The sequence below is a fragment of the Cricetulus griseus genome, chromosome 2 (genome assembly GCF_003668045.3).
Source record: "Cricetulus griseus strain 17A/GY chromosome 2, alternate assembly CriGri-PICRH-1.0, whole genome shotgun sequence".
Classification (NCBI taxonomy): Eukaryota; Metazoa; Chordata; class Mammalia; order Rodentia; family Cricetidae; genus Cricetulus; species Cricetulus griseus.
The window spans coordinates 86,141,570-86,167,855 of record NC_048595.1 but is presented as its reverse complement, the minus strand read 5'-3'; the positions used below and the strand labels follow the sequence as shown (position 1 = coordinate 86,167,855).

At 42.6% G+C, this 26,286-nt stretch overlaps 1 protein-coding gene across 5 annotated transcripts in view; it reads left to right on the top strand.

The window, feature by feature from the left end:
- The window catches only part of Palm2akap2 (PALM2 and AKAP2 fusion), a 332,065-nt gene that overhangs the window by 128,065 nt on the left and 177,714 nt on the right, over nucleotides 1–26,286 (top strand). For 3 of the 5 annotated variants that reach the window (XM_027403043.2, XM_027403041.2, XM_027403042.2), the window contains one exon: nucleotides 20,129–20,821. The exons of the other annotated variants lie outside the window; for them this stretch is intronic. In XM_027403043.2, coding sequence (XP_027258844.1) covers nucleotides 20,129–20,821 — 693 coding nt within the window. The remainder of the gene's footprint in view (nucleotides 1–20,128; nucleotides 20,822–26,286) is intronic. 5 annotated transcript variants of the gene reach the window in all.

Genomic DNA, 26,286 nt, shown 5'->3' with positions numbered 1-26,286 from the left:
CATCTGACCCTGAGCCCTGAAGAGTGGGAGTTGGATTCTAGTACGCCTATTCCCAGACAGACAGAAGGGACAGATCCTTCTCCTGTCCCCTCCTCTGCCTTCCTGGGCTGTGGGGATAAACTTGGGACTATGTCTCTGTCTTCACTGCATCCCCTGACCTCAGCTACAAACTCAAAGTTGCTGTATTCATCTTTGCCCTCAGTAGATGGGCTTTGAAATGCAAGGACATGTGGGAGCTTCAGTTGCTATCTTCTTCTCACGTGGCTCTCATGCAGTCAGCCTCTAGCTCAGGAAAATGATCAGTGGATCAGAGGAGTTGGCATCAGAACATTTCCCATTGTCATTTAGGGGGAAAATGGAGGACAGTTTTTAAAAATATGATGATGTGTAATGACTTCTAGATCGACCACAGACCAGATATTTTCATGTACGACAGTTCTGACTGGTGCAAAAGATAGGCAAAATAAAACAACAGAGAAGGTATCATGAATGCCTCTCCCAGCTATAAAAGACCTGGATTTGAGCACCCTTGTAGGTGATCTTTGAGAAGACATAAATGAAACCTTCTATTCTCAGAACCTGTGGCAGAAACACACCAGCAGGAACTCTGGGAGAAAAGGACCAACCACATTTCTAGGAGAGAAGCCCAGCCCCTCTAGGTTGTGACTCAATTGGGTCACAGATGAAGGGAGCAGCCACGGGAACCTGGGTGCATACAGAGAGCATCAGAGTTTGTGATATCAGGGAGGAGGACCCACTGCCAGGCCACGCTGGGCCTGGAACACGGACCCACAGACCTTCGCATCTGCAGAAGTCAAACTGTCCTTCCATGCAGTGCCCTTTCCCTCCTCCTGGTACCCTTTCCTCTATCCAGTACCTTCCTTGGACTTTTCTCTGATAGTCAGGGAAGGGAGGAGATCCTGCCCCTGAGCTGGCTGTGTCTGGTATGGTTGTCTGTGTAGACCATTATGTAATAAGCCAAAATGGAGCCATGTTGTAATTTGTTACCACATCCCAGAAGCCCCTCACTTCCTCCTGCTGCCTTCCAAGTGTTTTTTCTAGACCCTCCAAACATTCACAGAGGTAGGAGGCATCTTGACAAAAGACTCTGGAAGCCCAAAGATGGGGGAACTCAGGCTTAGGAGGATGTTTTTCATGGGTCCTCAGGAGGTATTTCTGGGGTTTTACTTGTCACCCAACATTGTGATTCCGGACCTCTGTGGTTGTAAGCCTTCATGACTTTTCTATCAGTTGCACCTACTATCAAAGGAAGAAGTCTGAAAATGGGCACACATGCTAATAAGAATATAATCCATGCCAGGGTCATTTTATGATCTTAGAATAAAATCTCCAAATGCTTCCCAGTTGGGGAACTTTAAGAGGCCTATTTTCAAATTGTTTCAAAGATTCTAAGTTGAACAGTCAACCAACTGCTGTTATTAAGGCTTAGTGAGAAATTATTCTAGAGCAATGAAAGAAAAGCCACAATTTTAGAGACATAGCATGTTGGTTACAGAATCTAGTTCTAGCTTGGACTATATGAACTATGTAGATGCTGCAGAGAGTCAATCCCAGCATCCTCTATCTATGAGTGCCGAGGAGGAGGAGGATGGGTGCATTTGTGGGGGGGGGAAGATGAGTGTGGGGGTGGGTGTGCACATGTGTGTGTGTATGTGTGTTTATACACTCAATGGCTCTTCTTTGTGTACCCCTGCATATGATCCCACATATATTAGAGGAAGTGGTAATATTGCTGGGTCTCTGATGGTTTTTAATGTCATGACAGGCCTGCTCATCAAAAACAGTTCATTACACTCTTGATTACATTTTCCTGATCAAACTATAATGTGTCCCTCCACTCTTTAAATAACATTATTACCTACCATAGCCTTCAATATTTTATGTGAGCATAACTTGCATTTGGTATGTGGCTTAGTTTCATCTCTGTTGCTGTGATAAACACCTGGACCAAAAAAAAAAAAAAAACAACTTTGAGGAAGAGAGTTTATGTTAGCTTACAATCTTAGGTTATATTCCATCATAGTATGGGAAGTCAAAGCAGCAGGAATGTAAAACAGATAATCACATCACACAAACAATCAAGAGCAGAGAGAAGTGAATGCATGCCTGCATATTCAAACTCAGGCACCTCGACTCATAATCCAGGATCCCCTTCCTAGGAGATGGTGCTACCCACAGTGGGCAGGTCTTCCCACATCAATTAACATAAGACAATCTCCCAAGGGGCTGGAGAGATTGGTTCTTCAACATTTAAGAGTACTTGTTCCTCTTGCAAAGGACCTGGGCTCAGTTCCCAACACCCACAATGTCCCTCCAATTCCAAAGCACCTAATATCCTCTTCTGAATTCTAAGGACATCAGACATGGATTTGGTACACATAATACATGCAGGCAAAACATTCATATGCATAAAATAAAATAACTAAAAAAATGTTTAAGGCAATTCCTCACAGATATGTCTATAGGCCAACCGCATCTAGAAAAACCACTCATTGAGACAGTTTTCCCAGTTGATTCTAGATTGTCGAGTTGACAGTTAAGGTAACCAGCAAGAATACATCTACCGTATTGTTGTTCTGATGTGAATCCTTGGCCAGAACAAGCAAAGGAACATGTATGTCCTGCGCCTTTCCCAGTCTTGCTGTTGTATGCTGATCTTAGATTCCTGACCTGTCCCAGTCTATGGTGTCCTGGAGTCACACCAAAACCTCCATACCACGACTGGAAAAAATCTCAATATTTGGTTGCCAATGAAGTCATGTTTCAAGAAGAGTTCTCATCAGGCTTGCGCCTCTAGCTTTAGCCATCTGTGTTCTTCATAACTACTGCAGTGTTTTAGCTGTGCTGAGACAAAGATACACTCTGAATTTCTATCCCATATATGATGTGCTCTATCTTCTCTGGCAGCAGAGACAACACTGAGGGACCCCTCTGGTGTTGACAGAACAAGGGCACCTTAGTGACTAAGGCCAGATAAATGCCATTTGCTATTCTGTGTGCTGAGCTTTCACAGACTTCCTGGCTATGTGAAAAAATAAGGTTTACTGTTTTCTTCTTTCTTTCTTTCTTTCTTTCTTTCTTTCTTTCTTTCTTTCTTTCTTTCTTTTTCTTCTTCTTCTTCTTCTTCTTCTTCTTCTTCTTCTTCTTCTTCTTCTTCTTCTTCTTCTTCTTTTCCTTCTCCTCCTCCTCCTTCTTTCTCCTCCATCTTCTTCTCCTCCTTTTTCTGTTTGGTTTTAAGACAGGGTCTCTCTATATAGTCCTAACTGGCGCTCACTATGTAAACCAGGCTGGCCTCAAACTCAGAGACCTACCTGCCTCTGCCTCCTGAGTACTGGGATTAAAGGTGTGCACCACCACACCCTACCTAAGGTTTGTACTTAATGATACATTGAGGAGGCTTCTCTGGTCTCCCTCTGATGTCTCACTCTTCATCCCTTGTCTCCTAGCAGAAGTCATATAGCCCCTAACCCTCTAAGAGCAGCAGTCATTGGGCTTGTAGCTGTAAACATTAGACAAGGGTATTTTCATCATCTGTTCACATCTGGCCAGGAGCAGCCTCCTGGAGTAGGTAAGACAAAAACCCTGAGCTACAGGCTCTTTCAGAAGCACAACCTGGTGTCTGTAAGTAGCTTTTGCTTCTAGCTTTTAAAATGTGATACATATGTGGCCAGTCTCTGAGGTCTTAATGGCTTGAATCCCCATTTCATTTGAATGCAAGAAGTCACATTGCTGAAGTCCAGTTCCAGAGATATCTGGAAGTCTTTAGTGAAACTTAGAAGGTCTGCAAGTCTGATCTAGTCATCTTCCCTCTCCTCAATTGCTCTAGTCACTGATAGCTGTTCCATCTTTTCATGAACCACTGTTATCTAAATGCTCCTAACCCTTTCGTACTGGCTCATGTCAAGCTGCTGTCACCGCTGACCCTGCCTGTGTTTGTCTGGGGCATACACACTTCCATACCTCCCCATAGTGAGAGCAGAGAGACAACTGCAATCTGAGTTCAGGAGTAATAGATGCTCAAGGTTAGAGAAAAATATCCAATGTTTGTATGGCTACTCAGCCCCCTGCTCAAATCCACACCATCTTTAGGGATTCCCTTCCAGGCAGCTTTATAACTCTCTCCTGGGGCCGACTTCCTCCCTGCAGCAAAAGGATATTCAAGTGTCAGAGCCTATGCAGCTGGGGAAAGAGAGAAGGAAATACGAACCTTACTCCAGTTTAACATCTTCCCATTTTGTTTTTGTGTCCCATTCCTTATATGTTTGGTTTGGGGCATTGTTTAAGACAGTCTTAGACTGTAATCCTGACTGGGCCAGAATTTTACATACAGTAGTCTGGCCTCATTCTTGTGGCAATTTTCCTGCCTCTGCCTCCTGAGTACTGAGATTAGAAGTATGCACTACCATATCTGTCTGGGCTTTAAACTGTTGCTCTTCTTGTTTTAAAGGTGTTACTCTGTAGCCTAGGCTGGTCTGGAACTTGGTATGTAACCCAGGCTTGCTTGAACTCATGGCTGTTCTCTTGCTTAGACTCCTAGATGCTGGGATGACAGGCATAAAACCCCTTATCTGTATTGTGTCCTGTTTTGTTTTGTTTTTTAATACCACATGGTTGATATGGAAAAAATCCATTGTCTTAGAGAAATTCCACCTTTGCCCTAAGAACATGATGGTGCTATATCAGTACAACCTGCACTGTTCAAACTCATGTGAGTCAGTGCAACGCCTGGTTGCCATAGAGTAAAAGTGATCCTAGTCCAGTGTCTATTTATAGGTCTTTCCAGTGTGAAGACTAAAAGGGGGGAGTAAGAAAAAGATCTGCCAGAATTAAAGCAACATAATAGTTATAAAGAGGGTAAGGAGCTGGAGAGATGGCTCGCCAGCTAAGAGCATGGGCCCTGCAATCATGAGGACTAAATTTCAGACCGCAGACCCAACATATAAGCCAGGCATCCCTGCAACCCCATCACCAAGGCGTGACAGAAACAGAATGATTTCTGTGGTTTGCTAGCTTCCAACCTAGCCAAGAAATGAAGCCCCCAGGTTCATGGAGAGACCTTTCCTCAAAGAGATAAATGCAGAGTGATAGAGGAGACACCTTTCAACCTCTTCTGGCCTGTTTGTATGTGTGCATGCATGTACACACTTCTATGCACTCAAGACACACATATACATTTTTTTAGTTAGGATAGGTATGAGATGTGAAACAGGCAAAGTACTGATGGAGGCCCAAAGTGGGAATAGTTAAGGCTACCATCCAGGATCATGAGTGGACTATAGGCAGTAAGCCACAAGACAGGATATAAGAGGAACTGCAGATGAACAGCAGCACAGATTCTGGCGGGGGTATGTTGAAGACACAGGGAGTAGTTCCATGTAACTACTAATGAGTGATTGTTCTAAGATTCTTGGACTTAACCATGAGGTATGAAAAGGGGTAGTGTCATACAGAGCCCAGCTTCCTAGCATCTCCCTTCTTTGCTTTCCTGTTTCTCTCTGGGAAGTGCCCAGTTCTTTTTGTATGGCTCTAGGACTTTCCCCTTTGTTTCTAACCTTCTAAGTGGGCTTGTCAAGGTGTTCATCCAAGTGCAACTGATGGTCTCCTCCTTAGTCCAGTGACACATCTTCTGCTGAGCCAATGGTGGGTTCACTTGGTGGTGTTATTTGGACCTTCAGCCTGAAGTAGGAAGTCATGGGATAAATCCTGGAATTTGCCCTAGTGTGCATAACAAATGGTCTTCTGAATGAATATGTCTCAGAAAGCTCTCTCTCCAGTTCAGAGGATATACTTGACTCTCCCTGCATTTATATTTTATTGAGACAATCAGGGACTGCATAAACTAGATACTATAGCTAGTGGGCAAGCCACAAATCTGTTTCTAAAATTTTGTATTGACTTTATATAGATTAAAGGACTGTGTAGTCTCTATGTATCAATAAGTGATGGATTGACTAAGCTAAATACATATTAAACACATTTGTCACTCTTATATGTGAAGAAATTATATTTTGGCAATATTTTAAGATCTTTAGAAATTTCCTTCCACAATAACCTTGCATTCTGCTTTGTTTTAATTCTAGATCTTTTTTTTTTTGATGCAATAGCAAAGAGTTTTTTTTTTTTTTATTGCTGTTGTTTAACGAGCTAACCCCATTACCTTGGGCCTTTCATTCATCCACCATGACGGATGGTTGGAGAAAGACCCCAAGAAACCACAAGACAGGGATCTTATAGGGCAGCACAAGGGGAATGTCTAGGAATACGCAACAGTCTCAGGATTGGTGCACTTCTAGGCTTGGACGACCTGCCCTGTGTTGATTGGTCAACTGGTTGTCATGGCCCAGGGTGGTTGCTATGCTCTGCACATCATTGTTGTGCACTTGTTTGTAAAGCACACCCAGAGCCGTAAAGCACAGCACTGCCAGCTAACTTCTGAATGGTTCCTTGCCACGTGGAGGGCATTTGGCTGCCTAGTGAGCAGGGCAGGCCCAGCAAGATCAGGTGAGCATGTTAGCTTGTCATGGCTGCTAAAACGGGGGTGGGGGATGGTCCCTTCATTCCCCCTTCTCGAAGTACTGGTGAGTGATAAGACTCAATCTTGAGTCCTGCCTGTTAGGAGCTCAAAGGGGTGTTAACAGGCCCTGACATTAGCTGACAGATTTTTCTGAGGGAGTGACATTTGTATCTGTTGTCATATTGTCCCCTATGTAAGGGAGTTTCCTTTTGATTTAGAATCTCAACCAGGAAAAGGGGTGACATATTCTTTCCTGTGCTACTCCCTGCTGACTCTGGGGTGCCAAGAAGGCTGAAATGCTAGTCAAAAGCAAAAACAGAATTCAGGCAATGGGGAATCTATCAGAAGCAGTTGGTTGGCAGACTCTGTTGAAGAGATAGGGGGTGTCCAACATCAGCTGGACTGGTTCACATCCATAGCATGCCCAGGGCTCCAAGTCTTTAGGAACAGGCTGTAGTCAGCAACTGATGCTCAGATGTGTCTGCCAGAAGCAGAAACATGTTTCAGACATGTTTAAACTGGGAACAGAAGTTAAAACTTATTTAATTGGAACTCTTTAGACCCATAGTTTTAGTGATCAAGAAGGGCAGGAATACCAAGACCAGGACAGAAAATTCCATCCTTAGGAACAGACAGGTAGGATAACATAGGTTGTACTTATCTGGTTAGTTCTAGAGCTTACTATGAGTGCTCTTTGTATCTATACTACAATGAGCTGATGTAACTTATTTAACAATACATATCGAGTACACACTTGGTGATGGCCTAGGTCTCAGGGAAGTCTCGATGAGCAGAGAGCAGTCTCTGTTTTCATTGAGTCTTCTAGTCCAATAGGACAGAAAAGACAGTGAAGACGCATAGGAAATTTATTTAGATTAGAGTACAGACTAAATGTGCTGTAGTACAAGCATGATGTTCTTAACCTGGAAGACTCAGTGATGGGGAGGAGGGTAAGTTCTTATGATGCACGGAATGCCACATGCAGAGTGGATTGCACAGGGGTGAGCCTGGCAGTACACAGGAGTAGATGCTCGGCTTTTGGGTTTCAGAAAAGTGATAATGATGGCCTCGGGGAGGGAAGGGGGTAGGACAAATTATAGTGCTAACAATTTGGAAAAGGAAGCAAGGGGGAAAGTCAGAGCAAATCCTTACAGGCATTTACATTTGGTTTGGGAATCATCAGGCAGCAAATTCTAAAGAAATGATCTAAATCAAGAGTGTAAACAGCCATGTATGTGACATTGTTCTATAGTTTTCAAAAATCATTTATGCATTTAAATATTTTTTGCCAGAAGAAAAATGCAGAGTAATACGCTAAGCCATAGACCCATTTGGAAAACTAGTTCTTTCTACTTAGCATTTAGGGCTGCAAATGAGTCAGGTTCTATTATTTATAATAGCACAGTAACTGGTTTTTTAAAAACTTCACTTTCATAAAAAAGAAAAGAAGAGCTAGGTGATGGTGTGCCTTTAATCCCAGCACTTGGAAGGCAGAGGCAGATGGATCTCTGAGTTCAAGGCCAGCCTGGGCTACAGAGAAAGTTTCAGGACAGTCAGGGCTAACAGAGAAACCCTGTCTCAAAAAAAAAAAAAAAAAAAAAAAAAAAACTTGGGTTTTTTTGTTTTTGTTGTTTTTTTAGTGTGTGTGTGTGTGTGTGTGTGTGTGTGTGTGTGTGTGTGTGTGTGTTCAGAGATGATCTCAAATCTTCTGAAAAATAGTTTTTGGCAGTAGGGGACACAGTCTGTCTTTCAAGGATGGGGATTCCTTCCAGTAGTTTCAGATGGATGAAAGCACCCAGTGGGGCAGGAAACTCAGCAGCAGCCACTGTCGCTTCTCTCTGCCGGAGGGTGTCAGTGTGTCAGACTTGTCTAGCATGTACAAGGCCCTGGATTCAGCACCAGCGCTGCAGGGGAACAAAGAGTAACTCAGTATGGTAAGGGGAGAAGAGGAACACGCTGTTCCAGGCACATCTCAGCAGATGTCCCATGTGTGCTCAATCATACCACGTTTATAACACCTCTTGTAACTGGGCCGCCTCTGCTCCTTTCCACAATGAGTCCTCTGCTCCATCTGGACTCATTGTCTTGATGACTTTCCCATATACAGACACTCCTGGGGCTTGAGCTCTCTGGCCAGGATCCCTTTGCTGTTTGGGCAGTGAACCCATTGGGCCTCCCAACACTGTGACCGTTGTATTCTCTGTGTTCTGCTGCCAGACACAGTAGGTTTGGTTTGCTCTCAGCTCTCTGACCTGCCAATCTGTTCACCCACAGAGCATCCATCACCAGGGCAGGAATGGGACTGCAGAGTGGCAGGTAAGTCCTGCGACACTTTGGCTTCGACTCCAGGACTGGCCCCATAGGTAGCTGAGGACTAGTAGCAGGGAGTTGTAAAGAAATCACAGGGCTCTGTCCCTCTAGCCTTGGTGGAAAGGGGATATATGTTTTCTAATACCTGTGGTAGTTGTGCCTACCTCTGCTCGTAAGGTGAACCTGTATTGTGTTTCCAGGTTTCTTGTTTTCCTCACTGACGCTGCACTTCTTGAAAGGACTGTGATTGGGGCTGGGTGGGAAGGATTTTCAAAGCTTATGAATCTATCGAAAGAATCTTTTGAGAACCAAGCTTTTCCTGTAATATGAATATGGAAGTCTTCACTTTTCTGGAGTTCTTAGTTACTGGGGGATATTTGGGAAGGAAAGTAGAAATTTAAAGAATGTGTGCTTCTTGCTAATGTTGCTAACAGTAAGGCACTGCACACACTCCATATTTGTGAGTGTGGGATATGAAGAGCCACACTCAGAAATGTGCCCCAGGATGAGAACACAGGGACACACGCAGCAAATTTCTCCACTGTGCTCATTTGCTGTACTCAGAAAGATGGGTCAGGCTGAGTGAAGGAATGAGTTGTCCTGAGTTGCTGTTAGTGGCAGTGCAGGGGGATTCAAATATGAATACTGGGTTTTGGTTTATCCACTCTAGGTAAATTCATGTTCTCATAATAACATAATTAATAAAATAATCATGGCCTTTTAAACCAGAATAAACCATGTATAGGTCAACCTGAATATTTTTTGAAGCAAAAAGTCCCTCATTTTAATATAAGGTAAAATTAAAAAGCTTATCATTGACACAGGTGGCATATCCACTAACTAAATTTCAGTGTCTAATAGACATCTCTCAATACTGTAAGTGACATTTGGTCACACACAGGACAGGTCCCCATCCCTCGAGATCTAGAGGAGGAATGAGCTGGAACCTTAAGCTTGCAGCTCTTCCGTGAAAGACTAGCAGTCATGCTGGGAACTCTTTCAGATGCCCCAGGGTGTATGTCTAAGATCAACTGGGGTGACAGATGTTGAAAAGTCACATGTCTTCCTACCTGTTACTACAAACTTGATGATAATGGATCCTGGCCATCTGTGTCAAGAAGCTTTTCTGTCCTTTTCCACAAAGGACATGAAGTGTGATCCCACTAAAGGGCTAGTCAGCCCATAGATGGGGCATGTGAGAATTCGTATAAACGGAGGCTGGATGTGGTGGCACCCACCCTTGATCCCAGCACTCTGGATGCAGAGCAGGAATATCCCTGTGGATTTGAGGCCAGCCTGGTCTACATAGTGAATTCCAGGACAGCCAGGACAATATAGAGAGACCCTGTCTGAGAGAGAGAGAGAGAGAGAGAGAGAGAGAGAGAGAGAGAAAGAGAGAAAAGAGAAGAAAGGAAGAGAGAGAGAAGAGAGGGAGGGATTAAGGGCAGTGTTGATAGCCAAGCAAATAAAGTGTAAAGTTCAACAGTAATGCACCCATGCAATTGAAGCCACATGTAAGACTATACCTTCTCTTACAACTTGACACCCTTCCAATTTGAGGAGACCACAAATGCATAATGACCCAGGCAAAAAAATGTATTTTCAGAAGTATATGATTAGAGCCACTTAGAAAGTGAATTTACATCCACATTTATTTGCTAAGAATGTATTTCCATATAAGTACAGCTCCCCAAGGAATCCAATGTCTTGTGGTCAAGCCTGTTTGCCAGGCTGTTTCTGGACTGAGCTGTTGATATTCATTGTCAGTTATGGTTTACAGTGACTGTGTCGTGTTCAGCATACTTACCAGTAGTATTTGTCACTAGAATTCTCCTAGGTACAACCCACCTTGCTTTAAGAATGTCCGCTCAGAAATTCATACAACCTCAGGCCATTTGAACATCGCTCTTGAGTGTTATTGCCCACATTCTGATTGTTTAGAGTTTGGAAGGCTTGGGATTCTGTCTAAATGAAATGTATTCAGAATCATTGATTTTCAGACTTATGGGGCCCTATTCCAGGCCCTATTTAAACAGAAACCCTGGAGCCCTCAAGCCACAAGTCCTGTCCCTTAGTGATCAAAGTTTAACTTCCATCCAAGTGGCCCTTTCCATCTCCAGTTGGTTCTATTAGAACACTCTCCCTGATAGGACTGTCATTTTTCTACCTCTTCTTCCACCTCTTGGTTCTTGTTCTGTAACTGATACTCCTTTATGACACTGCACAGTCTGTTGTTTGTTTTGACAAAACTTCTACAACCCTCTCTTCTCTTCCCCCAAACACACCTCACTACTTTGTCTCTGATCTCCTACATAATACTCACGGCCCTGCAGGATTCTTTCTCAAATCATGATACCGCAGGCTGTGGTACCAGTATTGGGTTGCCATTGCCTTTCAGCTTCCCTATCCCAAGTGAAGCCTCGGTGTTGTTTTTCTGGGGGACCCCACTCAGTATCACTGTCGATTCCATGTCAGGCAATGTGTCTGGATGCTTTCAGCTGAAACATGTAGTCTGTTCCCCTCAATTGCTTGCATGCATTTCACATAGAAGAGCCTTCAGAATGCTTTTGTCTGGGTGGGTACATGTGTGTGCAGATGTGAATAGAGGCTAGAAATCCAAATCATGTGTCTTCTTCAGTCACTTTCTGGTTTTTTTTTTTTTGTTGTTGTTGTTATTGTTTTTGTTTTTGTTTTCTTACATTGTTTCTTGCAAAACCTGGTAGTCATTGATTCAGCTAGACTGGCTGACTAGCAACCCCAGAAATCCTCCTGCCTCAGTGTCCCCAGCACTAGGATTACAGACCCACACTGCACCCCCTACTTTTATGTTAATATTTGGTATCCAAACTTATGTCCTCATGATTGTGAAAAATGCCACTTTACCCACTGAGCCATCTCCCCAGCCCCTACCCAATGCTTTTATTTCTTACTCTCCAAAGAGAAAAATAAGAAGGAGCTATGTGTCTTTCTGCCCTTTATCAATCTGACAAGACCATTAACAGTTCCTCTTGTTAAGTCCTCTATCTCTCTTGAGTGTTGGGGCTTTTCCAAAGCCACAGCAGGAAGCAGGGAAGGGAAGAGTGTCATGATTTGACAACTAGGTCTCCAATATTCTTATTTACAACCCAGAAGCACTGGTGTTTGTAAACTGTATTTCTGCATCAGATTGGAATCAAGGGTTTAAAAAAAAGTTTTGAAAGCAGAAAACTCTTTCTCTGTTAGGGGCTTTATAGTTCTTGGTTATGGTTCCTTACAACTTCACTTTCCTTTATGGTTGATTTCCACCTCAAGTATAAAAGGCAGACATCAATTTTCATTATTTCACTGATAAAAATATTACAGGTTGCAACCAAAGTCAGGGCACTGAGGTTACATACACCATTAAAGATCTCTTAGTTCTTGGCAACCTTAAGTAAACATCTATGGACTTTAATCCCAGCACTCAGGAGGCAGAGACAGGTGGATCTCTGTGAGTTTGAGGCCAGCTTGGTCCACAGAGCAAGTTCCAGGACAGGCTCCAAAGCTGCACAGAGAAACCCTGTCTCAAAAAACCATAAATAAATAAATACATAAATAAAAATACCTATGGACATACTCAGCCACCAAGATCTGATGACTGTCCCAACACCCAGAGCACGTGTTTCCATCTTGTCCTCAGAAACACACCATCTTTGTGATCCACATGTACTTTATCTCCAACATTAGCTAATCTTTCTAGAGACTTGGCATTAAAACAATGAGATTCCACTGTATAGCTTTAGTGTGATGGTTCCATACTAGCACATGGTGACTTCGGCTCTTTTCAAACTCTAACTATTGTTAGAGTTAAGTTATCCTGAGTATTACACTCCTATGGAATCCAGCATCTCCCCTTTTTATAAATCAGAATTCTGAGTGCCAAACTCCAGCATCTTCTATGAAGCTTAGGATTCTCGAGGTAAAACGATTGGGGAAGAAAAATGAGACCCAGTGCTCAAAGCCCAGAGCAGCCAGAGTGCAGGGTGCTGGATGCCTTTCAAGACTTGATTCCTGGAGTTCTGTGTCTCCTTTACAATGTGCTTCTTGGAACTGTTTAGCCTGGCTTGCTTTTCTTAGCCTCAAAAGAATGGAAATGGAGATAAGGAACTTGATTTGTCTCTGTTACCCATCAACATCACACATCTATTAATGTCTATTTACTTACTTATTTTTAGGTGTTCAGGTTATTTTAATTGATACAGAATAATTGTGTATATTGTGGGGTAAAAGGTGATAATTCAGGATAGAGATGAAATATGTAATTATCATATCAGGAATGTCAATATTTTCATCATTGTGTAAACATTGGCCATTTTTTTCCGTGTTGGAAACCTCTGGATTTTTCCCTTCTGTTTCTTCATAAAATACGACAAATTGTTGTAAACTGCTATTTACTTTATATGCATGCTAGTTACTTATTTATTTACATGCAACTATTAAGTTATAAACACCCTTCTGTGCTGAAGAATACTAAGGTCTCTTGGGAAAACAATTGGGTCAAGAAACATTTTTAATTCCTGGTTTTGGAGTAAGAGATTGACCTTTGAGATGAGAGGGAAAAACCACTTTGAATTAATTCCCTCATTTTCATTGTTGATGTCACAGTGGCCAATCTTACATGTCCAACCTCAAGAGAAGGTGTGAACTTATGCTCAGAGGGGTAAGACCACATATAGGTATCTTTGCTCAGTAAGCCAGGCATATGTGTAACTTGCTTATAAGAGGTTACAATGCTGGCTACAAGGGATCTTTCAGGCAAAAAATCCCCGGCTCAACTTCCTCTGCTGTCAGTGACTATAATGATCTGCCTACTACTGCTCTCCTGTGCACTCCACACATCATTGGCTCATGAGCCATGTAGGCTGCACCAACTCTATGTAAATGAGGAATGATGAGGTCCAAAGATGGGTATGACCTGGGTACATGTTCAGATTCACTGTCTTTCTGCGTCTTTGGACGCCTCCCATCAAACTTGACAAATGGCAGTGAGGTATGTGTTGCTTCTACTTACACATCGACCTTGGCCATTTCCCATCTTTTATGACCTCTGAGAGACAAAGGAAGTAAGCTAGGAGTTCAAGCCTGAATCAAGGGATTGTACCATGATGGAATTTTCCATCCCCTTGGGTCAGTCTTGTTTGTGTGCTTGCATTGGTTCTGAAGCAAGATCCTGCTGGTTGCTCCTCCTCTTCCTGTATCAGGTGCTCTTGCTCTCTGTTAGAGGCATCTTACACCCTTACAGTTGCTCTCTATTTGCCAGAGCTAAAGGGAAGCCTGGGAAAAGTCTGGACCAGAACTAAATACTACCACTGCTCAGACCTAGCTCTCTAGGCTACCCAAAGCCCTAGGTCATCACAAAGGTTTTTGTCAGTTTGGGTGTCTGGGACAAGAACTAAGGCTCCAAATCAGAGCACCAAAATAGCCACTCATTTGTGTTCCTTTAGAGAATTGGGTCACAAATGAGTGGCTATTTTGGTGCTCTTTATTAGCAAAACAGACACACTACCCAGCTGCCTTGCTGAATTAGTGATGTCAATGTACAAGGTTTGAAAATCAACAACTGAATATCCCATCACTAAAAGTGTACTTCCCAATTCTAAGCAGCCTCTCAGCGGGACTTTTTTTAAACAGTCCTGAATCTCATGTCCCTCACCCACCAGGTCCATTTCCTGGAAACTGTGGAAAGCCTTTCTTCAGATCTGTCCCAAGCCCACAGTCCTAGAGGGGGTCCTGGTCAAGAAAGCTCTTTCCCCATTTTCTCCCATTTGAGTCTCACTTCTACACAGACTGCAGAAACTGTTCACAGGGAGAGGCTTAAGGACTGTACAGCCAGCAGGAGGTCCTTTGTGTGGCTGTGGTGAAGGCATGCTAGAAGGCAGAGGCTTCCGGAATAAATTTCTTAGTACACAATGTTTCAAAATTGTATACACTGAAAGCAAAATACTCTCAGGCCTGATGGCACAATCTGTAATCCTAAAGCTGGAGAGGTTGAAGAAAAAAAGAGAGAGAGAGAGAGTTCAAGACTAACCTGGGCAACTGAGTTTGACTGTGTCTCAAAATAAAAGAAAACCCAGGCAGGGAGCCAAGGATGGTGATATCCATCTGTCATCCCAGCACCTGGGAGGTACAGATAGGAGGTTCAGGAGTTCAAGGTCATTCTGAACGACATAGTGAGTTTGAGGACAGCCTAGATACATGAGACTATGTCTCAAAAAAGTAAAATGAGGACTGCAGATGTAGCTGAATGGTAGGTAGAATATTTCGCTAGAGTACAAAAAGCTCAATAGGTTCAATACTCCTTTAGCAAACAAACCAAACCAAACAAGTGTGGTGGCACACAACTGCAACCCCACGATTCAATGCGACAGAGGAAGGATGGCAAGTTTGAGGCAAAATGGGCTACATAGTAGGAAGGAAAAAAAAGTTTGGGCTGGCCTGTAGCCCAGTGACAGAGCACATACATAGCATGCATACAGCCTTGAGTTGCATCCTAACACCAACAAAAACAGGAAACATGAAGTTAAAACTGAAGTGATGGGTTGTATCCTACTGGTTCATCTCTACCTTCATTTAGTTTGGTGTGTTACTGTTTAAGAACACAAGCAAAATATGAATCTCATTAAAAACACCAAAGTAAGCATTCTTACCTCCTGTGTAGTTTACCTGACATTTCCATGTTTCCATCCAGGAGGACTAAGCATTGCCTTTGATTAAGTCAGAGATTCTCAGTGAGTCCTCCTAGGTACCCTTTACTAAAGAAGAGTAAATGCAGAGAGACATTGGGCCCACATCCCTGATGAACCACTCGGAAAAAAAGAAAAAAAAATATGTGCTTCCTTTTGAAGCCTTATTTTTTTACCTGGAAGAAAAAAAGTCAGTGTTTATATTGTATTTTATAAATCTGTCGTAGCATACTTAAAATATTCTGTGGTCAATTCTAGAAACATTGAACTGATCATGCTCAAAACGTACTTGTAAATATGCATGTACATATGCCCCTAATGAAACTATGTTCACATGTGGTTCTGTCCCAGTGTCCTGTCACACTTCGTAACGTTTAAAATGACACGCAAAAAGTAAAAAAGAAATCCAGAGGCAAGTGTGGTGGTCCATGCCTGAAATCCCAGTATTCTGGAGGGTGAGGCTGGAAAGCAAATTTGAAGCCAGCTGGAGCATCATATGGCATTTTTAAAAGGAATTTGAGTTTGGGCTTCCCACCTGTTGCTAATTCCCACCTCTGTTCAGCAAGCAGGAGTTCTCCGATTCCATCATCTGCTTTCCTTTGTCCCCACCACTCCAGCTTCATTCACCACCTCTCTGCACCCCACCCAGCTTTTACCTTCCTTCCCACTAAACTCTTGTCCTCTTTTTACCGTGGACCTACAGAACCTTTCCAGAGAAGAACTTCTCACCCCTCACCCCCCACACACCCCCCTCACCCCTATCCCCAATACCCTCTAGTTCCAGGATCAGGCAAAAGTAAAAGGAGGCTGGGTGCCGAGTGGGGAAGGAGCCACATGGACCAACCATGGGCTCTCTAAACATCCCAGTCTTAATTATTTGTATCCTGTCATACCAGCATAGAAATATTTTGTCCCATGCTCTGTACTGATGACAGGTTAATATATCATTTTGTGTTCACATGTCACTAGAAGTTTAGGAGATAATTCAATATTCTACCTACCACCATCAAGCATTATGTTAATAGTGGTAAGATATATTTTAATCCAAATCTGAATTTTTAATTCAATTGTAATATTTTAAAAACAAGCTTTGGAGTCCATGTAAAATTGTAAATACCCATTTTGTTTTTCTGATCACATGCTGTACGGAAAACCAGGAAATCACTGAGATAAATACCATTTTTTATATCACAGTCTTTGTGTGTGAACCCATGAACCTCTGTGACAAATAATGGTCGGCCTCCCATAGTGTCACTTGAAAAAAATCATAATCTATATGTCAAGCAACTGAACTGTTCAAAATGGATAATGTGGATAATAGGCATTGGATTTTTTTTTTCTGAATCATTTTAGCTCAGTGTCTACCTTGAACAGACTATATCTTATCATGCAAGCAACTGGAACGGTGTTGTTGCTGATTTCTTAAACTGTTACAGGCATTAATTGTGAGCCTTTCTTTGGTGTCCTATTATACAAAGTATTTGTGCCAGGTGAAGACCACTTAGTTATGTTTGTTTGACAAATGTGTATATCAGCAGGTGCTGGCCACGGAAGATCACACGGTAGGCAAGGATCTGAAAAATATCTATGGATCTGATAAATCATCCCTACAAATACCAGCAGTGGTACACACTATAGTCTCAGCACTTGGGAAAGTTTGCAGTTCAGAGCCACCCTGGACTATACAAATGCACCACCAGACAGAAATTCTTCAGCGTCCCCAGAGACATTTAGAAAGTCTTTGGGGAGTCTTAAGAAGAAAGGGATGACTTAGAGATGGGAGGTTCAAAGAAAGCATCCTGGAGAAGACATTGACAACTGTGTTGTAGATGGATGTGTAGAAAGCATGAAGAATTTTGCAGGGGAGAATCTTAAAATCAGAAACTATTTAGATATGGGATGGTGTGATTTGGTTCTATGTGAAGGGAAAGGAGAGAGAGTATTTGACAGCTGAAAAAGCAACTAGGATCTTTTTTTTTAGTTTTTTTTTTTTAAGATTTATTTATTGTGTATACAGTGTTCTGTCTGCATGTCTGCCTACAGGCCAGAGGAGGGTGCTAGATCTCATTATAGATGGTTGTGAGCCACCATGTGGTTGCTAGGAATTGAACTTCTTCCTCTGGAAGAACTGCCAGTGCTCCTAACTGCTGAATCATCTCTCCAGCCCAAGTAGGATCTCCTTAACAGATTACAGATATTCTGAAAAGGGCAGGGGTTCAGGCATGGGCGAGTGGGTATGTGAGATTCTAGATTTTTGGAAAGCTGTGAAAAGCAGGTTAGGCAGCAGGACCACAGGCCCAGGATAGTCTGGGCAGTGGCCTGAACATATTGTGAGGGTTTGTGTATGGACTGTGAGGTGAGGAGGAAGGAAGGATGGGGACATATTCTGACAGGAGCTGTAGCTAAGCCAGGGAGCTGGTGCTTAACCCACAGACAAGAACAGGTGTCTGAGAAGTGTAACTCAGGCAAGCGGAGCATGGCTACAGGCTCAGCAGACTTCGCCAATACACAGCCTGCTCCTAAAGATTTCAGACTCTGTAAACCACATAGTCTATGTTAGCAATCCCCTGTCTTTCCTCTCTCTCTCCTACCCTCCCTTTGTCTCTTTCTACTCCCCCTTCTTTCCCTCCATCTCTTTCTTCTCATTTTCCTTCTTACTTTCTCCTCTCTCCATTCCCTTCCTTTCCCCTCCTATCCCTCTCTTCCCTTCCTCTTTTCTTTCCTCTTTCTTCTGTCTCCTTCATTCCTTCTTTCCTTTTTTCTTTTTGAGACAGGTTCTCAGATAGCCCATGCTGGCCTCAAACTCACTGTGTATTGGAGAGTGACCTTGAATCCCAAATTCTCTTGTCTCCATCTCCCAAATGACTTCCTTCTTTTTATACAACCTTTTTAAAAGTATAGGAAACCATTCTTCCTCCTGGCCATATGAAAGAAAACAGGCCCCGGCCTGCCTTTGGCCCCGTCTATATGTGTAGTCCTCGGGACTTGAGTGGGTCTGGACTGAGGCTTGTGGAAAGAGATAATGATGAGGGGATGGATGGGAAAACCTGAAGCAGATCCCCTCAGTGACTGGATGTGGGAGAGTAGAAAGAAGGGATGAATCAGACATGATTCAAGGCTTCTGGCTTACAGACTAAGCATCGAAACTGTAGTACTAGTGTCACCATACCAAGATGAGGGACGAGTTGAGAGAAGAGGCTGTAATGGTTTTGAAGCTGCTGAGCCCAGCGTATCTGGGTACCATCTAGGTAAAGGGTGCCTGCAGCCAGGTGGCTCTGTGGGCCTGCTACCCCATTCCATCCACAACGTGTGTTTCACAGGGAGCCTCTGAGGGAATGGACACAAATGTTGGGTGTCCCAAGAGGCTATAGGACAGGGGAGAGCTGGTACATAAGCATCAGGATGTGAGATGGTTGGAGAGTCTGGTGCCTTGGGTGACACTCTTCTTAGCCTAGGCAAAAGGAAAGAAGAGTATCGTGGCCGTGAGCATCCATCACAACATGGAGCAGAACAGCAAAAAACAAGACAACGGGAGGGAAAATACAATGGGACAGAATCATGAGCCTTAACACTATTCGGAAAAGAGAGGACAGAATGCTGGTGGAGAGAGCCTTTAATCCCAGCACTCAGGGGGGCAGAGGCAGGTAGTTTGAGGCCAGCCTGGTCTACAGAGTGAGTTCCAGGACAACCGGAGTTACACAGAGAAAACCTGTGTTGAAAAACAGAGGGAGAGAGAGAGAGAGAGGACAGAGGGCCTTTGAGGGCACCATCCTCTGTTCCTATGTTACAGATGTCATGACCACCTGTCCTCTCACTGGTTCTGTTTTTGCTTAGTGACACAGCTGTTCTCCCTCACATGTGATATGAAAATAATCCTTTATAATGACTATATGAATTCCATATGCTGCTGTGGTCGCTGAGGCATTTGAAAGATGCTTTCTTCCCTACAAAGGGTTTGTCCTGGGGTTGTCATACAGTAACTTTATGCTTCAGCTGGAGGTCAGACAATGACTGGGTTACTCTCAGAGTATGCTTTCCTATTCTTTCAGTGTCTGCAGAATAACTAATTGTAGTGTAGGGGAGGACAGCTACGTCCTGCCTGCAAAACACTTGGCACCTTCTCCATTAACAGGCCCAAGAAAATGTAGAGGAAAAAAATAGGCACATATTTGATGAAAGAGTTGGAAAAAATGACTAAGTTTCTGGAAGGTAGGCGCCTCTTTGACATTGTCTATAAGCCTAGGCAGATCTCAGTCAAGATCACTTGCATGTTTCTGGCCTTCCCATCACTCTGCCCTGTTAGATCCGAAGTCTCTTATTTTAGCTGGTCTCTTAAAAAGTCTGGGTCCATTAAGATGTGGTGACTATTTGCATCTGTCTTCCCAGTGCATTAAGCTGCTGTGTGAAGAACACACGCAACCGCCTCTGTCCACACTGCCCACTACATGCTAACACTCAGGATGCTTGATGGTTACAATAGAAAGGGCACAGACCACTTTTTTTTCTGTCTGTTTGGCAATTAACCATTCACTGGCTTTTTTTTGTTGTAACATGCACTTCCTTTCTCTTGTTTTCATTCAAGCTATATACGCCATGGAAATTAATGTGGAGAAAGACAAACAGACAGGAGAGACCAAGATTCTCTCTGCATCCACCATTGGCCCAGAGGGGGTCCATCAGAGAGGAGTCAAAGTCTATGATGATGGTACCAAAGTAGTGTATGAGGTGCACTCAGGAGGCACTGTGGTAGAAAACGGAGTCCACAAATTAAGCGCAAAGGATGTGGAAGAACTAATTCAGAAGGCTGGACAATCGAGCTTCAGGGGACACATGTCTGAAAGGACTGTTGTTGCAGATGGGAGCCTGGGCCATCCCAAGGAACACATGCTCTGCAAAGAAGCCAAGTTAGAAATGGTACAAAAATCTAGGAAAGATCACGCTTCGGGAAACCCCGGGCAGCAGGCCCAGCCCTCCAGCACGGAAGGGCCAGAGGCAAACCTGGATCAACCCGTCACCATGATTTTTATGGGCTACCAAAACATTGAAGATGAAGAGGAGACTAAAAAGGTGCTAGGCTATGACGAAACCATCAAGGCCGAACTAGTCCTAATCGATGAAGACGATGAGAAGTCGCTAAGAGAGAAGACAGTGACGGACGTGTCCACGATCGATGGAAATGCAGCTGAGCTGGTGTCCGGGAGACCCGTGTCAGACACCACAGAACCCTCATCCCCAGAAGGCAAGGAAGAGAGCCTGGCCACAGAACCGGCCCCAGGTACCCAAAAGAAAAAGCGCTGTCAATGCTGTGTTGTCATGTGACCACTTCTTTCTCCTCCCCTTTCTTCCGGGCAGCCTCTCTACTCTCCACCTCTTAAATAGACCTCACTGTACCACTAACAGCGATACTGTGAACTGGAAGCAAACACCTGCCTTGCCTCGCAGTTGGATTTGCTTTGATCTCTCACTCACATCTTTCCTTCTCACTTGGGAAACAACGTGCATGTGTGTGCTTCATTTTTTTTTCTCCCCAAGAACTTACTTTTTCCTCTAAACCTTTCCTTGTGTCTTCAAGAGTGAATCAGTGCCGTACTGCTCGATTGGAGTGGACTCTTCATAGCAACTGGTTATCTAGTAGCCTTAATTGACTTGACTGGACTCACACCCGTTGTTGGCACCGGGGGTTTTCATTTTGGCGTGTGTTCCTCTAACATAGACACGCATACACAGAACATACACACTGCCATGCCCCTGGCTTCTCGCCTGCCTCTTTTGCTGTGTGGGTCTTTGTTTTTTTTTTTATATATATCTTGTGTAGCAAAATGCTGTGAGCTCTAGCCGGTTGCTAGCATAGTCGAAAGTGGACCTATCTTAACCTGGCTGTTCTAGGGTGACACGTTTTCTTTGCTGCCTTACATACGCTTCCAAATTACAGTATTGTACTTTCCTTCTGTTAAAACGGATACGAAGTTGACTGGAAAGCAAAGAACCCAGCGCCTGGCCCAGCTAAAGTGTAGGGACTGACGCATCTATCACCTGCCAGTCAGCAGCTTTCTCTTTCTATGGCTTACCCAATGAACCCTTTCTACAGGACTTTCTAAGGACCTCAGGCCACCATTGTTTTCAGCATCTGTAGTGCTCGCCAACCCATAAGCCTTGTTTCCAAGCTCTCCCAAAATGTAAATTTTTATATTGTTTTCTTTCTCATGGGTATCTTCTGATTGAATTCAGCTATTTTCAAAAAGTGGATCATTTTGAGAAGTCTCTCTGCAGTGACCATATTTCTTAAAACAGTCTTTCTGACCTATAGGGGCTGTCATTACACCCCTACTGAATCCAGGATGGTGCTGTAAGCATTAGCTGTCCATTTCCCATGCCCAGCTGATTAGTCTCACATCTGTGCTTTTTTCTTTTTTTTACTTTTTATTTTGTTTTCATATTCCCATGGGTAAGAGGATGTTTTGGGTAACCTCAATGTATAGTTTTCTCCACTCTTAAAAAAAAAAAAATTGGGCAGTGGTGGTACATGAGGTGGATCTCTGTGAGTTCAAGGCCAGCCTGTTCTACAGAGTGAGTTCCAGGATAGCCAGGGCTACACAGAGATACCACATCTCAACAAAAATCAAATAGACAGACAAAGGTTTTTCAATGTGAAAAGCATTGAAAGACAAAGAAAGATCATAAATATTTCCACATGGTCTGATTGTCACATTCCCTGGGCTTCTTAAGGCTTCCTTTCTTCAATTTCTGGGAATTCTAGAATATTGAGGAATTTTTTTAACCTAAAACATGATGAACAACCCTTGAAATACATTGTTAGAATGGCCCCAACCTGGACATCCACATGATTAGTGAAACCAAAGGGAAGGAATTTAGAAAAAGAGCCCTAATACAGGAATAAAATGAAGTGGTGATGTGTTAACTGATTTTGATGAAAGATAACTTTGTTTACCCTGACATTCAAAATATCATCACAAATCAATACCAGAATCATGTATATTCCCATGGAATATAGTCTCAAAAACCATATGCTTGACCTCCTACATCAAGTCTCAACATATCTGAAAGGAAGCTCAGAAAAAAAAAATAATAATGAGGAAGCCTGAGGAATTGCAGTAAAGAGCCAACTAAATTCATCCCATTTAGCTTGTTTGAAGATAAATCTGTTATTTTGTTCATTTCTTGGCTTAAAGTTATATTTATTACAATTAGAGGGAAATGACATTTTATTTCTGTTATTTTATCTCAAGTAGTATCATTTTTATTGAGTATGTGAGTCATCTTTAATATGTTAGCAAGAAAAATTAAATAAAGAAATAGCAAAGAGGTGAACTACATTTCTCAGATTGTCCCCTCTGTGGTCTCCTTGAGAGATCTGGGGAATTATCACTAGGTCTGGACTTCACGTGGAAACCTGGTTCCAGTGCCAGCAGCCCTTATTGCTGTCAGCTTCATTTTCCTCCACAGGTGGTTAAAATAGCACACAATCCTTGAAAAAAACCTCAAAGGATAAACCCATTTCCACAGAAGGAGAAACTAGTTCCCATGGTTTTAGACAATCTGTCATTTTGAGAGTTCATTTGGGAAGTACGCAATCTAAAAGTTTACTTCGTCTATCTCTTTTACTGTCTTGGGGATTTAGACTGCTCAATGTGAGGTTTCAAAAGCACAGTGAGGGAGTGGGTGGCAGAGCTCAGATCACCCTGGGCTTGATGTCTGGAGCTTCTAGGGACACATCCCCCCGCCCTCCTTAAGAGGACTACTTACCTATGAGGACAACAGTCTGTACCTCCCACTCGTCATAAGATCTCAAGGACCAAGGAAAACCTGCCCTCATCTGTTGGTCATCATTATTATGAGCAAGTGACTGGCAAACTTTGAATTAGGATTTGCTCTAAAGTTTTATTATTAAAGAATATCATTTAATTGAAGTAAGACATATTGCCCTTATTAAAATTATTTGTGGCTACTGTAAATGAAAGTATGTTTGAATATGGCTGATGTTTGCACACTATTCCAGTCTTTGTTGGGGATTCAGGTTCAGTAAATCCTCGATCAGCCTACCTACAGGATCAAGTTATGGCCTTGATGATGAAAGTTTAAGCAGGATTGTCATTGTGACTCTGCCTTTCCGTGACTATTGAAAGTCTCTGTCTCTGTCTCTGTCTGTGTGTCTCTGTCTGAGTGTCTCTCTCTCTCTCTCTCTCTCTCTCTCTCTCTCTCTCTCTCTCTCTCTCTGGTATTACCCCTTCTAGAAGCAAGGTATGTGGTTGCATAAAGAATCCATGATGAAGCTGCAAAACCACTATCTTGTTTTGAGCTAATGTTAGGCTGTTCATTAAAATTTCCACCAATGTAGTGGAGCATCTTTCATCCCAGCATTAGAGAGGCAGGGGCAGGCAGATCCCTGTGAGTCTGAGGCCAGCCTGGTCTATATAGTATGCCCAGACTAACCAGGGTTACATAGTGAGACTCCACCTAAAAAGCAAAAAAACAAAACAACAATAAAGGCAAGACAAAAATGTACAGATACACACATATATGTGTGTGCATTATATATATACATATATATATATATATATATATTGTACAATCAGTTCCCTTTTAATAAAGGAGAGAAAAAAAGGAAGAAATGGGTATTTATTTTTATTTCAATGGTATTTAATTAGATTATTTGAAAGTTACAATGGTCAAGTCTAGCCCTACATATCTAAAGAATCTTCATGACTTGAATGTTCTTGACATTTTTTTTCCTTAGGGGATTCTTTTTTAACCTTTTACCCATAATGGTGTTATTTTCCTTATATAACAACAGAAACCAAATTGCTTCTAAGATGACTGGCTAGTGTCCAATGATTCCACTCATCATTGGTAGTGTCCAGGAAAGGGCCAAAAATTTCCTTCTGTATTGAGATTTTATAAAAAGAAATGTGTATATAAAGAGCTTCCAAGGGATACAGTATCATCTCTGGGGCAAAACTCTGGAGTCAAAATCCTTTACTTCCTGAAGAAGTTTCTTTCCAGGAACCACAGAACACTCTTAAAAACTATAAATTACTTAATGCCCAAACCAATGGGTATCAGAAAAGCAGAGGACAGAGCAGGTGATAGAGGCAAAATGTCAAAGTACTTGCCCTGGCCTACCTTCTTAGTGAACACTGACCCTGTCCATCTAAAACATAGATGAAGGTAGACAGAATGTACTCTGGGGACATATTTTGTTGGCATTGTTCTTACTAAAAACCTAGACACTGGGTTACCTCTCTTGGTGGCTGACCCATTGGAGAGTTGAACTCACTAGTGTGCCCTTCCCTGGTAGATACACCCTCGTCTCCTATAGTGTCAGTTTACAGTTAAAACCATTCCAAGGTGAACAGTTTCATATTGTATTTTTGTAATACCTACATTTATAACTGAATCCATAAATTCCCAGCATTTTTAAAGAGATAGGTTTCAAAAACTTTATAAATATGCAATTATTTGAAAATCCATGGTTTCTTAATCAAGGTATATTGATTAGGAGAGACTGGGAAAGCATCCTTTGTTCTACTGGGTTAGTGAACACTGCAGGGGCTTTGGCGTTATTGGTACATAGGTTCTTGCTGATGGTTCATCTTCATAGCCTAGCCTTCTTTAATACTTACCAGGAAAACCTACCTGCATCTTATAGGGAAGCTTCAGCAAATTTCTCAAATCCTACTTCACTAAAACCCCAATGCTGCTTGTTTGGATGCAGAGGGCTATAAAGATTACATCCTGAAATGTTTAAAAGAAAATTGCACTGGTGATCCTCAGGCTAGCCCCTCAACTTCATTCTTATACATTTTTAAGAGGCCTACGATTCCCTTCCCCCCTCCAGTATAACACCAGAGGGTCAGAACTGCCACACAAACACCTAGCTGTCAATGTGAAAACACATAACTGAGGGACCACAGACTTTCTGCATCAAAGATCTGGATGGCCTTAACTTTGTAGTAATAATAATGATGATAATAACAATAATAACAATAATTTTTCACTGTTTTCTCTTACTAAGCAGGAACACAAAATGTCTCCTGTTGTCAATGACTTTTTTATATTTTGTGACTATTTCTAAGTTTCTACAGGCTGAGGTGTGAATGGTCATTTCTCCCCCTTCTGCCTCTAAATCCTCTAAATGGTCACCTGGGGTGCTTTTTTTTTCAAGTCACTACATTGTTTTTTTTAATCCAAAGAAAAGCATCTCTCTCACCAACCATAAAATTCTCCCTAGACTCCCAGCAACTGTGTCTGACTTGAAAGAACAGAGTCCCAGAAAGAAAAGACTTACAGGGTGGCTTTCGTTTCCTTTCCGTATATGGTTAATGTACTGTATAGCATATATGTTTACAGAATGTATCTGCCTTGTGATGTCAACACATTGAAGGACAAAAAAAAAAAAGTTCTGATGTGCCATTGGATATTTGCCTTAGCACTGCTGTTCGTGTTCTCCTTTTCTGTCCTGTTTAAAAAACAAACAAACATCAAAGGGTGTACTCCAAAGCTGTATTAACACAACATTCTCTTCCCCACTCCAACCCAGAGCTATGAATTTCATCACAGGAGCTTCAGGCAGAACCTGAGGGGTTAACTAGTGGCCCAGAGGGGTTAACTAGGCAGAGCCTGGGCCTTACTGCTCCCCTTCTACTAACTGAATGTGCTTCTGGCTCCCATCTGAGCCTGCAGAATCACTCTACATTCCAGGGCCAGGTCATGGGGAGCCCA